The sequence below is a fragment of the Bombus affinis genome, chromosome 13 (genome assembly GCF_024516045.1).
Source record: "Bombus affinis isolate iyBomAffi1 chromosome 13, iyBomAffi1.2, whole genome shotgun sequence".
Lineage (NCBI taxonomy): Eukaryota > Metazoa > Arthropoda > Insecta > Hymenoptera > Apidae > Bombus > Bombus affinis.
In genome coordinates, this window is record NC_066356.1 from 11,507,408 (window position 1) to 11,519,144 (window position 11,737).

At 46.9% G+C, this 11,737-nt stretch overlaps 1 protein-coding gene across 2 annotated transcripts; it reads left to right on the plus strand.

Annotated features, from left to right (window-relative positions):
• The first annotated feature begins 32 nt into the window (after nt 1-32).
• On the plus strand, nt 33-11,218 carry LOC126923172 (toll-like receptor Tollo). 2 transcript variants are annotated; one of them, XM_050736358.1, is made up of 12 exons: nt 33-374; nt 3,352-3,607; nt 3,716-4,003; nt 4,066-4,303; nt 4,427-4,673; nt 4,799-5,053; nt 5,130-5,446; nt 5,537-5,834; nt 5,932-6,412; nt 6,655-6,918; nt 7,097-7,325; nt 7,415-11,218. In XM_050736358.1, exons 1-12 carry the CDS (start codon nt 279-281, stop codon nt 7,752-7,754), a joined length of 3,309 nt encoding a protein of 1,102 aa, XP_050592315.1. In that variant the 5' UTR covers nt 33-278; the 3' UTR covers nt 7,755-11,218. The 2 variants fall into 2 exon arrangements, with proteins under 2 accessions (XP_050592315.1, XP_050592316.1); XM_050736359.1 differs by lacking the exon at nt 33-374 and adding an exon at nt 381-529.
• Nucleotides 11,219-11,737: the final 519 nt, after the last annotated feature.

Here is an 11,737-nt window from a genome sequence, read left to right on the forward strand (position 1 = left end):
ACCAATGAAGCGCAACCTTAGCGTCCTTGTCTCGTGGAAATGTTCTGGGCTTAGAGTCAGAGAGCCGCGTGTCCACGAAAGGACAGCGCGTATCAACTGCCTACGAGGGAGGCCTCGCGTCTCGAGCCGCCTTTCTCTTTAGCTTCGAGCCACGGCTCAGTTTTCACGGCAGCCTCATCCAGGAACTACTCGCAGAATGTCTGAAAGACAGAAACGCGGTGAAACGTTAACGTGATTTTCTTCTTCGCCTTTGATTTCGCGCGCGTGAAACGGATCGAATGGTAAACTGGTCGAGCGACGAATATGTGACTCGAAGACGACGACCGTCATCGTGCTTTCAGAACGTGCTGTCCGTACGCGAACCGCAATACAAGGTACTTTATCTTCGATACGAACGCTTCTTCCCGAAGATCATACGTGTAATTAACATCTTGATCGAAACTCTCCTTACGAAAAAAAATCAAAGAAAAACGCGGTGGTATTTGATAGCGCGGTTCCACGTGCTCCTGTACGTCATCTGCCAAGTGCGGTGAGTTCAACGCGTGAATAGAGATACGGGTTACCGGTTATTACGCCAGTGATTGCACCTTTTCCGTAATTATACGTTTCCTTTCGACGATAAAATTCTGATTTCTCCTCGCCCATCCGTGTCAACGAGTGGCTCTCACGATATCAGTTACCGTTCGTGGCATTGACAGCTTCTATCGCGAACCTATCGAGTTCCGAAAGAAATGGAATTCTTTCTAACGCTATCCGTCGGTAAATCTCGCTTTGCAAGGACAGCTGGTTCAACGAAAATACCCTTGAAAGTAGTCGATGCGGAAAGGAAAAAACGAAAAGTTCCGTGTGACGTCATTTTTCGCCGCCCTCTTCCCCGTTGCACAAACGAGGAGAACGCGAGAACGAGGAACGAGTCGGAAAGAGACACCGACGATTCTAAACATTATTCCAGAGGTTTCGAGTTTTCCCCTGCCACGCTGTCGTAACAACGTTAATTGGGCGCGGAAAGTAGAGCGTGGTTTTTGTATTTTCTTCGCGCACGAATTATTCCTTCCGAGACGGAGGAACTGAAACGTTTCTTCTCACGAGCTTAGATCTCTTCTCGATTATTCGCGCAGCTACTCGTTTACGCCTCCTCGAATTAATATAATACGTACAAGCGCGGTTCGAGCCGTTCCTCGACGTTTTACTTTCGACATCGTTCTTGGATTTCTCCGATTTCACATCGATAGAAGGGCAACGTGAAATATCAGGTGTCAAACGCGAAATTACGTCATTAGAACCGGTGCAGGAAAATTTTTTTAGCGCCAACTAGAAGTCAAAATGATTCGGTTCATTGCCTGTCGTTGCACCGCTAAGGTCGCTTCGCGAGAAGTGAAAGGACCAACGGTGTTTTCGATATGCCGCGCGTCTAACTTGTATCGCTTCGCTAAAATTCTGTACTTCCTATTATACAACGTATTTATCGGTACATTTGCTCAACGTCGAATTGCATAATTTTGTGGAAAAGATGCCTGGCGCTTTACAGAAAGCACGTTTCCGTATTACGCGTCGTATTTTGCGACCGACTCGGTCGTGGAAGGCTCGTATTATGTTCCGATCGTTGCATAAACGTGCGGCGAAACTAGATCACCGCTTTTCTCTTTACCTCCTCGCTCGCTGAATTACTAGATTACTGGAACCGTAATAAAGCACGCTTGCTCGCTAGTTTCTCAGGTCAGTGGGCCTCGCGAGCGTTCATCCTTTTAAACGTTAGGCTGTAAAATTAGCTATAAAGAGAGTTGTAAAATTTTAGGCTGTTGGCCGATAGAATCTTTTGTTACACCGCGGAATTCTCCCGTTTCTCGTTGACCCCCTTAAACGTCCGTGGTCGAGGCCATCGTTAACGCATCGATCGAAATAAAGAACGCTCGTTTTACTAGCCCACGCTTTCCTCTCGCGAATCCTCTTTACGGCAAACTCCTGCGCACTAACTAACGGTTAATCAAAGGCCTAATTTCTAGATCGAACGGTCACATTTTCCTAAGTACTTGTCGCGCCGAAGCATCTCGATCATTGGATCGATCGGAAACGTTCTAGCCTTTTTATCCCGAATTTCTATCATTCCGTCTCTCTAAGCGACCAGGCGCTCCGACAAATGCTACTTCTAACTGGATACCAGAGAATAGCGGATTCGTTGTTATTTATCGCGACCGGTATGAAATTTCATTTATCGAATTCATTGGCGAAAAGGACGGATAACTTTTTTCCACGTCGATCTTTACCTATTCGAACGAAAGTAGAATTTGCATTCGAGCGCGCATCGGGGAGCGGCATTTCACTTTCAGCCAGAGAATGCAGTGGCGATCACCCACTTCCCTTGCCAATAATAATCTATCACGCTCTTCTCGGATTTGCATAGCGACGTTCGATCGTACGACAAGACGAAATTACAGCTTTCTGCTGGAGAAACTCATAAAAATTTAATTAACGCGATTATCTGCTGCGAATAGATCTCGTTTATCTTTGATCGCGGCAACTTCGTGGACGGAATTGTCAGGCAGAAACTCTGTCTAAACCGATACGTGGGTAACAGTGGTTGCACGCGATTCCTCGTAAAGACGGTATACCAAGGAAGTAGCAGCAACGAGGTCATTCGTCTCTTTACGACTTCTTTGTTTCTACTGGCTCCTCCGGGTGATCGCCGATCCGCAAACAAATTAGTCGCGCCTCGCCGTGATTTGCGCTTATTTAGACACCCAAACGTCTATCTTTCTGCGATTTGTCTACGAGACGCTCGTACCACAGTCTCGTAATGTAAAAGTGTTATCGCGTTTTTCACGTTATTCGGACGACGATGTGTTCTAGCAGTTGGAAGCTAGGCTCGCGATACGGTGAAGTCGATATCGTAAGAGACGATGCGCGTAATTCTTCTACAAAGACCGTTGTCACGGCGGCTTGCTCGTTTGATTAGGCGCGGTTCCAACGCAAGAAAACAAGAGTCCGCGAGGAAGTTTCTAGAAAGGATGCGTCACGGATTTTGAAAGAAGCAGGAAAATGGAAAGGCGAGACGGTCGATCGGAAGGACGCGTTCCGAATCGAGGGAAAAGTTTAATTGGCTCCTGGTTTATGGTATCCATAAGCGCGTTATCGAGGCGCGAATCTAACGCAGGATCGACCGACCATTGGGAAAACTTTCTCACGTTTCACGCCAAACAGCGCGATTACAACACGAGTGCCGTGACTAATAAAAGTTCTACAACTTGGGGCACTTGCTCCCGTTAGAATTCTTATCGGCAGAATTGGCGTTCTTGTTGGCAACCAACGAGAATGAAAAATTAATCGGTAATGCTTCGTCGTTTCGTTCCGCAGATGATACTTTTCCCGTTGTTATGGGTGTTGATCGTGCCCTCTGCCATCATGGGCGGCTACGTTCCACCCGGACCACGGTTTAGATGTCCCAAAGAATCAAAGTACGTCTATCCTTGCCTGTGCGTTCGTGGCAGTGACAGAGGCCTTTATGTTCGTTGCGAGAACACCAATTTGGCAAGTTTGAGCTTGGCCTTCTCCAATTTTGGTAACGAGGGCATACCGATCGAGGAACTTGTTCTGTACAAATGCAACATAGGTAAGCAAGCTTGCTGTTTCTCGGAGAAGCGCGTTTACGCTTTGTAAATACGTGGAACAAGGTTCTCGAGTTACCTTGCAAATCGCTTTCGTTATGTTACGATTAAAGGACGTTTTTATGGGCCCGCTCTCTATCCTCTGGACGTTCGAGTGTTAAGGTTCATCGACACTCCATTGAGACTGATAGAAGAACACAGTTTTCTCGGCGTGAACAGAACTCTGCAAGAACTTTACGTGATAAACAGCACTCTAGAGAAATTCCCGCGTCAGGCGTTGCAAATTTTAGGGAATTTGAGTATCCTGAGTATCGTTGGCCATCGAATCTCCACTCTACCGGTGGACAGCTTCGCTGACAGCATTGCGGCTGCTAAGATCGAAAAGTTGGAGATCAGCAACGGTACTGTACTATTTTTGAACGAATTGTATCTCTGATTTCCTACAGTTATTTTACTGTTGTAGGCACTCTGACTTCTTTGCCCGTGGAAGCGTTGGCTCCTCTGAAGAAACTGAAGAAATTGGATCTTCACGATAACGAGATTAAGGAGCTGAAGAGGAATCAATTCAAGGGTTTGAGGGACACGGAATATCTAGATCTATCCCACAATCAGATTAACAAGCTCGATGGATCTCATTTGGCCGACTTGACGAAGATGGGCTGGTGCAATTTGTCTCACAATGCCATTTCAGATTTAAAAAGGTAAACTGTTCGCCAATGCTTCCCGTGCACTAACGGCGCTTTCTTCCCTATACGAAACAAATACGAATAAACGATGAAAACACGTTAATCGCTTGATCAATCGACGAATATCTTTGTCTATAGGGGAACATTCGCGAGAAACTCGCTGCTGAAGGTGCTCAATCTGAGCCACAATAAAATCAGAAAACTCGACTCGAATACCTTCCGTGGTATGCGCTTTCTGATAAGATTGTACTTGAGCGATAATCAGATAAACGACGTTGGAAGAGGTACCTTTGGGCCTGTTACCAGGATAGGTACCATTGATCTGGCTAGGAATTTTATCAAAAAGATCGACTTCCAGATGTTTAATCAGCTGCAGTTCGCAGAGGTACGACTATCGTAGATATCCTGATAAATGCTATTAATCGTGGCTTTAAGGACAATCCGAGCAATTTAAAGCAACAATGTAAAGCAGACGCGGACGCGAAATATTCAATTTGTTTTTCGTTGCAGCTGTTGGACGTGTCCGAGAACTTCGTGACAGTGGTAGAAAAGCTGTCTTTCAAAGATCTTTACTTGGCGAAGATCGATTTATCTCGCAACGAGATTTCAAAAATAGAAGCAGGCGCCTTCGAAAACTGCGTCAACATCACGATCCTGGATCTAAGTCACAACAAGCTCGAAAATATTTCCAGATACTCGTTCGACAGCGCAACTTACGCCACGGAACTGCGATTGAGCTACAATCGATTCACCGCGGTCAACCAGGTCTCTTTCGGAGGCGAATAATTCGAGAATCGAAACCCTAAGAAACGCGGAGCGAAACGATCATTAATAATTGCAGGTGCCGCTGCACAACATGACCGGACTGAAAGTTCTCAACGTGTCGCACAATTTGATCCATTCGGTGCCTCGTCAGACGTTTCCCAAGCTATACGAGCTGCACACGATCGATCTGTCCCATAACAACTTGTCCGAAATCCACAACGCCGTATTTCAGACTCTCTTCAGTCTTCGTTTCTTAAATCTATCGTACAATTCTCTGGAGAAGATAAAACCGTCCACGTTCGGTCCTCTGCCAACGCTGTTGGAGTTGGACATGAGTTACAATCAATTGAACGATATCGCTCGTGGCAGTTTAACCAGATTGCCAAGCTGCAGGTGATCGGTGACTCGTTCAAATTCGCTAAAACTATCTAAAAATGAGGATGACCGGCATAGCATTGAATAAAATGTCGCGTTAACTTGCAGGAGCCTGTCTGTCAGGAATAATCGATTGACGAAGATCTTCCAGTTGCCTATTTCTCTCGGTAGCTTAGATTTTGCCGAAAATTGGCTGGAGGAAATTCCAACGATGGACGTATGGCCCACGATGAACGCTCTTCTCTCGCTGGACCTTTCGGGCAATCGATTGGGCGATAACCTGAAACACGGCAGCTTCGAAAACCTGCTTACCTTGAGGACTTTGAACCTGCAGTCGAACAACATGACGAGGCCACCGTGGGAGGCACTAAGCACTCTAACTAGCTTGCAGTATCTTTATATGCAGGTTCAACGATCTTTTCTATGCTATCATAAGTTGAGTTAATATCACGTTCCAACTTGACGAGCAAGGTGATTTAACTTAACGCCGACGATAATTTCAGCACAACCAGCTAACCGAATTAGGAAAGTCCGCTTTCGGACGTCTTCCAATAGTGTTCGAACTGAATCTGGCGAACAATCGGATATCGAACGTGAGCATCCGAGCTTTCGAGGGACTGTTGCAGTTGTTGACGCTGAATTTGACGAGCAATAAACTTACCCACATCCCCAATGGAGCGTTTCAAAGTCTCGTCTCTTTGAGGTCTTTGGACCTTTCTCACAATAAGTTGGAAAGACTGGATAACAAAACCCACGGGCTTCTGGACGATTGTTTATCTCTGGAGAGACTCAATCTCAGTCACAATAGAATATCTTTCATTACGAAGAAAACGTTTCCCAACGATCCTTGGATCCCTTATCGACTGAAAGAAGTCGATCTTTCGTACAACACCATGCCTGTGTTGACGCACGAACTCACTGTAGGAACGAAAAAGTTGCAGTACTTGAATATCAGTCATAATAACATCAACGAGATTCGAAGATGTGAGTATACAGAAGGGTCTTCGAATTCGTTTTCACGATCTGTCAATAGTGTAGCAAAAAAAGAAGAGTTAAGAAAAAATTAAAAAAAATTGTGATACGAAATGATTATTGTGTTTCGTGAAAAGATGATAGTTTCGAAGGTTCTTGGAGACAATTAAAATTTTTCATTCTTTGCTACATTAAATCGAGTTAAGTGGCGATCGATTAATTTAATATCTTTTCTTTCTCCTTGAATATCCTAGATGTGATTGGGAATTTGACAGCGATGCGAACGCTGGACCTCTCCTACAACGAGATCAACGACCTCTCAGAACCGGATATCTTTGATCCTCCGAAGAATTTGACTAATCTGTACCTGAGTCACAACCGTCTGACTCACGTACCCTTGAACAAGATCCTTCCGTTGCCGAAATTGAAGATTCTCGACGTGAAATCCAACTCGATCGGAGTGTTCAACGATATGTTCATGAAGATTATAGAAAATAGCACGAAGCTTCAGTATAATGGTAAAAAACGAGTAGCCAAACATCGATATCTCTTAACACACATACACAGAGAGAGAGAGAGAGAGAGGGAGAGCAAAATGTTAAATACGATTCTACCGATCATTATTTTTAATAATCGCTAACTTTTATTATTGAGAATCAGGTATCGTTGTATATATTATTTCCAATTGATATTCAGGAAATCCATTGCACTGCGACTGTTACGTGAGGCCCTTGAAACGATGGCTGAACGTTCATACCGAAATACCAAAGGAATGGTCGAACGTTAGCTGCGAAAGTCCGCGTTTCCTGGCCAACAAATTGCTGACTGAGGTGACGGAAGATCTGATGGCATGCGGTCAGAGGGAAGTGAAGGAGTATCCCGAGTTCGACATCACTCCGGACGTAAAGTATCGAAATATCGAGTAGTACGTATTCTAGAAAAGATCGATCGATCTTGGATTCGCATAGGTCGAAGCGTTGGCATTTCCTTCACGCAGCTGTGATTACTTTGCAGCAACGAGGAGGACAAGAGTTGGAAGGCGACGTGGTACGTGACGTCGCGAGAAGACATCGGCGACTTTTACGTGGTGGTTCGTGAATCTGGAAGCAGCAAGTCCGCGATCGAGAAAGATCTCGTCTACAGCGAGAGGTCCTTTAAAATTCCAGAGTTACAGGATTCCGGGACAAAGTACGAGCTGTGCGTGCTGGCGAGAGACTCGGAGGGGAACGTGAAGCATTTTCGAAGCTCCCAGTGTCGGATATTGGCGCAGCACGGGCTCGACTCTTCCACGTCGAGGTTCACAGTGAACGCGTTCCTGATTCTAATCGCCGTGTCCTTCGGTACTCTAGCGTGATGGCAGAAGAAAAGAGCGTCGCGACATCGTGCTAGATGTTTCGCGCGATTCTCTCGCTGCTCCCACGACTAACCGTGTAAATAACGATACGATCGTAAATCAATGTTCCGGCGTGGATCGTGGCTGTACATAGGTTGTGTTTTACCAGTACGCATCGCAAAGACGTTGACCGTCGTGTATTTATTTTTGTAAAATATAGTCGCTGATTGGTACTACGACTCTCGTTGTTCACTCTGGACGAAGAAATACGACACGAGGCACAGGCGATTTGTCGGCAGGGACTAAACGAAACCGATCGGTCGGTATCGGAGACGATAGGATCGAGGCGAAGGATAAAAAGCGTGGCGAGCAGTGGTAATTGGAGATCGTTAGGTGGTTGAGAGTCGTAAACGATTAGCGGACAATTTGTCTTAATAACTTTGGTCGTCTAATCCCACGAACCTAATTCCTCGCGGAGCGTTGTCCCGTCGTTAATAAAGGCGTTTCTCTCGCAGGCCCGGTTGAAAAAGTTCTCAAGGAAGTCAGCGGGCTCGCGAGCCGCGCGTAGTAAGATGATTTCATTATTCCGCGTGTTATAATTAGCATCCACGGTTATCCCGGAGGAAGAGGAACGGCTCGGGGCCTTTCTAATGAGGCCCAAGTCCCGTGGAAGTTGTCGCTTCCGCAAAACTATCCGCCACGAAGATTAATGGCGTCAGCGTCGATCACGATCATCCACGCGACACGTTTCGTTCTGCTCTTCCTTCCTATCGTTCGCTCCATCGGCCATTATTCGGCCTTGTTCGGTGGTCTTCCTCGCGATGTCGCAGAATTCGCCAGATACGTAACAAGGAGGGACGTGACCATCCTGTTTCGTTGACGATTAACGGGACTTTGGATCGGTAAACGCGCAACGCGCACGATCGTTATCGCCTCTACGCAAAGAAAAAAGATAATTTACTTTTTTGAGCATCCGCTCTTAGACAAGAAAAAAGTGGATTCTTTTGGCAAAAAAAAAAAAAAAAAAAAAAAAAAACAGAAAGAAAAAAAAGAAAAAAAGTCCAAAGGAATTTCCTCTCAAATATTTGAGGTACGACGTAATGCTTAAATTTTGGTTCCGAGCAAACGCTTCGAGGAAGAACCGTGTTCATCCTGCTCCGTTCTCCAAGCGAAGATTGTATCCTTGAATTTTCTCAAAGCGACGAAACGGTTTAAAAACCGACCGTGTAACATGGTAAAGAGTACTTTGCTGGTATCCTAAGATTTACCCCGATTTTTTGAAAGAACAGAATAATAAAATGATTAAACGTGGACGTAAACGAGATAGCTCGGCCACGGAGGATTTCTGAAACTCGAAAAAAGAACGACTCTTCGTTGAAATATTAAGACACCTTCTTACTCCTTAGATATTTCTTCGGTACGGAATAATAATCTGCAACAACTAGAAACGGATAAATTGGATTACGCGAGGAAAGATGGGATCCGAGTAGGACAAGACTGAGGAACCGAATCTTTCTCTCCCTCGTTTCTTTCGTTATCGTCTCTCCGTCTTGTCGCTGATCTTGTTATTTGCGCTGTTAGCGCAAGGTAGGAATGGATTCTCGATAACACGTTACCGGAAATGTCGTAGACTTTCGTGCGATCGCTTTAATTATCGAATGTTTTTCGAGGCAGTCTCCGAGGATGGAGCCCAATTAGCATCGAGCCGTGGCGGTCGTTACGGAGCCAAACGATTTCTCGTAGCGAGCGTAATCGCAATCGGTTGCTCGTTACGAAATCCTTGGACACTTTCACCTCGAGGCCCGGAGTTGTGGCGTGGCTCGTCCAGGTACCGTACACGAGAGTGCACGATCGTGCACGAGCGGACACGAACGACGCCAGTGTCTATCAGAGGCAGACATCCGTTTGTCTGGCCTCGGCTCGGCCATAAGGCCCCAAGGCTGTTTTGCCTGAATAAATTTATGCGCGTCTCATCCTCCCGGTCGAACGAGAAGCGGCGAGCCTCGGTTTCGTTGACCCGACAGTCGCCGCTTATTCCGCTAATGCGATAATTAATTATCGATCAACGGCCACCCTTCTATAAATCATGGATATTTTTGCAGGCGGACCAGGTTCGTTCAACGTATCGATTTCCAATTACTTATTCCGGTTCGTGGTTCATATCCATGGCAGCGAGAGCCAGTTATAAATAGATGTAAAAAAGAAGCGCTGGAAGATTTCCAAGAGAAGATTTAACGCGATAAACGGGCGACCAGTTTCTTCGTACTGGCTGAACGCATTTACATAGTCCACTTTGGGCAGTGACTCACACCGGATCCATGTAAGGCCCAACGTCGCGTCTCTGTTCGTGGACCTGTACGCCTACGGCGAGACGACGAGTTCGCGCTTGCAAAATAAAAAGCAGCGTTCCAACGCAACGGGAGGATCCTCGAAAAGGCTACGTGACTCGATTTCGTAGTACCAACGAAAATACAGAGTATCGGTCGCAGCTGAAATATCGAACGATTCCACGGGCCCAAAATGTACGGCTCGTCGATTCTCCAGCAACGTCGCGCCAGCTACTCGTGGGAGGAAAGAGTAATCTCTTGCAGCGTATCGCTCTCATCGATCTTGCCGCGCGCGCCAATCGATCCACCGAGCAATTAGCCTGACGCTCTTGCAACCCTGACTCCGTTACACCGAAACGTTACGTTCAAACCTATCGACGAGACGACGTTACGTGAAAAATTCTTCCTTCCTTTCGGCAGAAGCTACATCCTCGTAGAAAACCATGTCCATCGCTGCATTCGTCGCTGGTAAACGAGATACGGATTAAATAATCCGTCTCGGGATACAGACCTGACAAACAATCCGTAGCATGTCGAAATTCACGTTCGGATCGTTTCCACTGCGGGCCAATTTCATCGGTACGATAGGAGCGAGCTCCAGACTCCTGCAACGTTGCGACTTTATCCGTGTTTCTTTCGAACGGATAGCGCAGGATACCGGCGTGGACCGCGAGAGAGGTTAAGCCAGCGGTTGCGAAAAATGCCGGTATCAGCGGCAAGGGTACCTGCTGCACAACGTACCATCCGACGGATCTCACGTGCGCGCCGTTAAAAAGATGTTGCCCCGTTCCGCGTCGACGTCCGGCTGCGCGCGGTCCGTGTACCGTGTGGGTCCGGTGTGTCGGTGTGTGCGGTTCGAACTCTGCCGCCACCGCCAGTGCCCGGGCCCGTCAGTGTCTCTCGCGTTCTCGCACGGAGAACAACTCCGACTCGATCGCGTCGTCGCGTCTCGTCGCTTCCTCCTCTGTGTTTATCCGTATTCCATCGAGATCGCGCAATACCGCGTAATACCGCGTCGTATCGCGTCGTATCGCACGAACATCGATATCGCTTTAAAAGTGAACGCCCAAGGACGTCGAGACAGCTGATTCTCGAGGAGATCGAACAATCCGACTAAATGAGAGATTCTCGCGGTTAGAGCGAAAACGTCGCGTCGTCCCTTTCTTCCCACCTTCCTTCTCCTTCTTCCCTGTTCTTTCTCCCTCTCTCCCTCTTGTCCCTTTTACGCCCCTTTCCCTTAATTCCAACCATTCGAGAATATCGGTAACGTCGGCCAGCTTGACATGGAGACCGGACCCCGAAGGCTGCTCCTCTGCTGGATATATATTCTTAGTGTGGCAGGAGCGAACGGTGAGCAAGTTGAAAGTGTAGCTGTTTACGAAAAGGATTATTTTCGCGAAAAAATGGGACGTGGCCCGGATACGAAGGAAACGTCACGTGGACAGACGGTGGACGCCTGGCTCAAGGCCGACGGACGTTCACTCGCCAAACGCGCGACTCGATCGTCGCATCGGCCTCGATGCAACGCTCTCTCGCGTCTCGTAAATCTTCGTTTCCGTCGAATCTCTATCCTTTTCTTTTTCCCTTCTTTTTTTTCTTCCGTCAGGCGGAGGAGAAGGTTGCACGATAATCGTAGCGATTCTGGCCCACAGTGATCAGAGGGTAATTGTACCGTTT

Excerpts from the sequence above, each read along its gene's own strand:
- LOC126923172 (XM_050736358.1), top strand. The coding sequence starts at position 279 with ATGGTAAACTGGTCGAGCGACGAATATGTGACTCGAAGACGACGACCG. Across the intron at positions 4,304-4,426 it reads GCCATTTCAGATTTAAAAAG|GGGAACATTCGCGAGAAACT; the intron begins GTAAACTGTTCG and ends CTTTGTCTATAG. Across the intron at positions 4,674-4,798 it reads ATCAGCTGCAGTTCGCAGAG|CTGTTGGACGTGTCCGAGAA; the intron begins GTACGACTATCG and ends TTTTCGTTGCAG.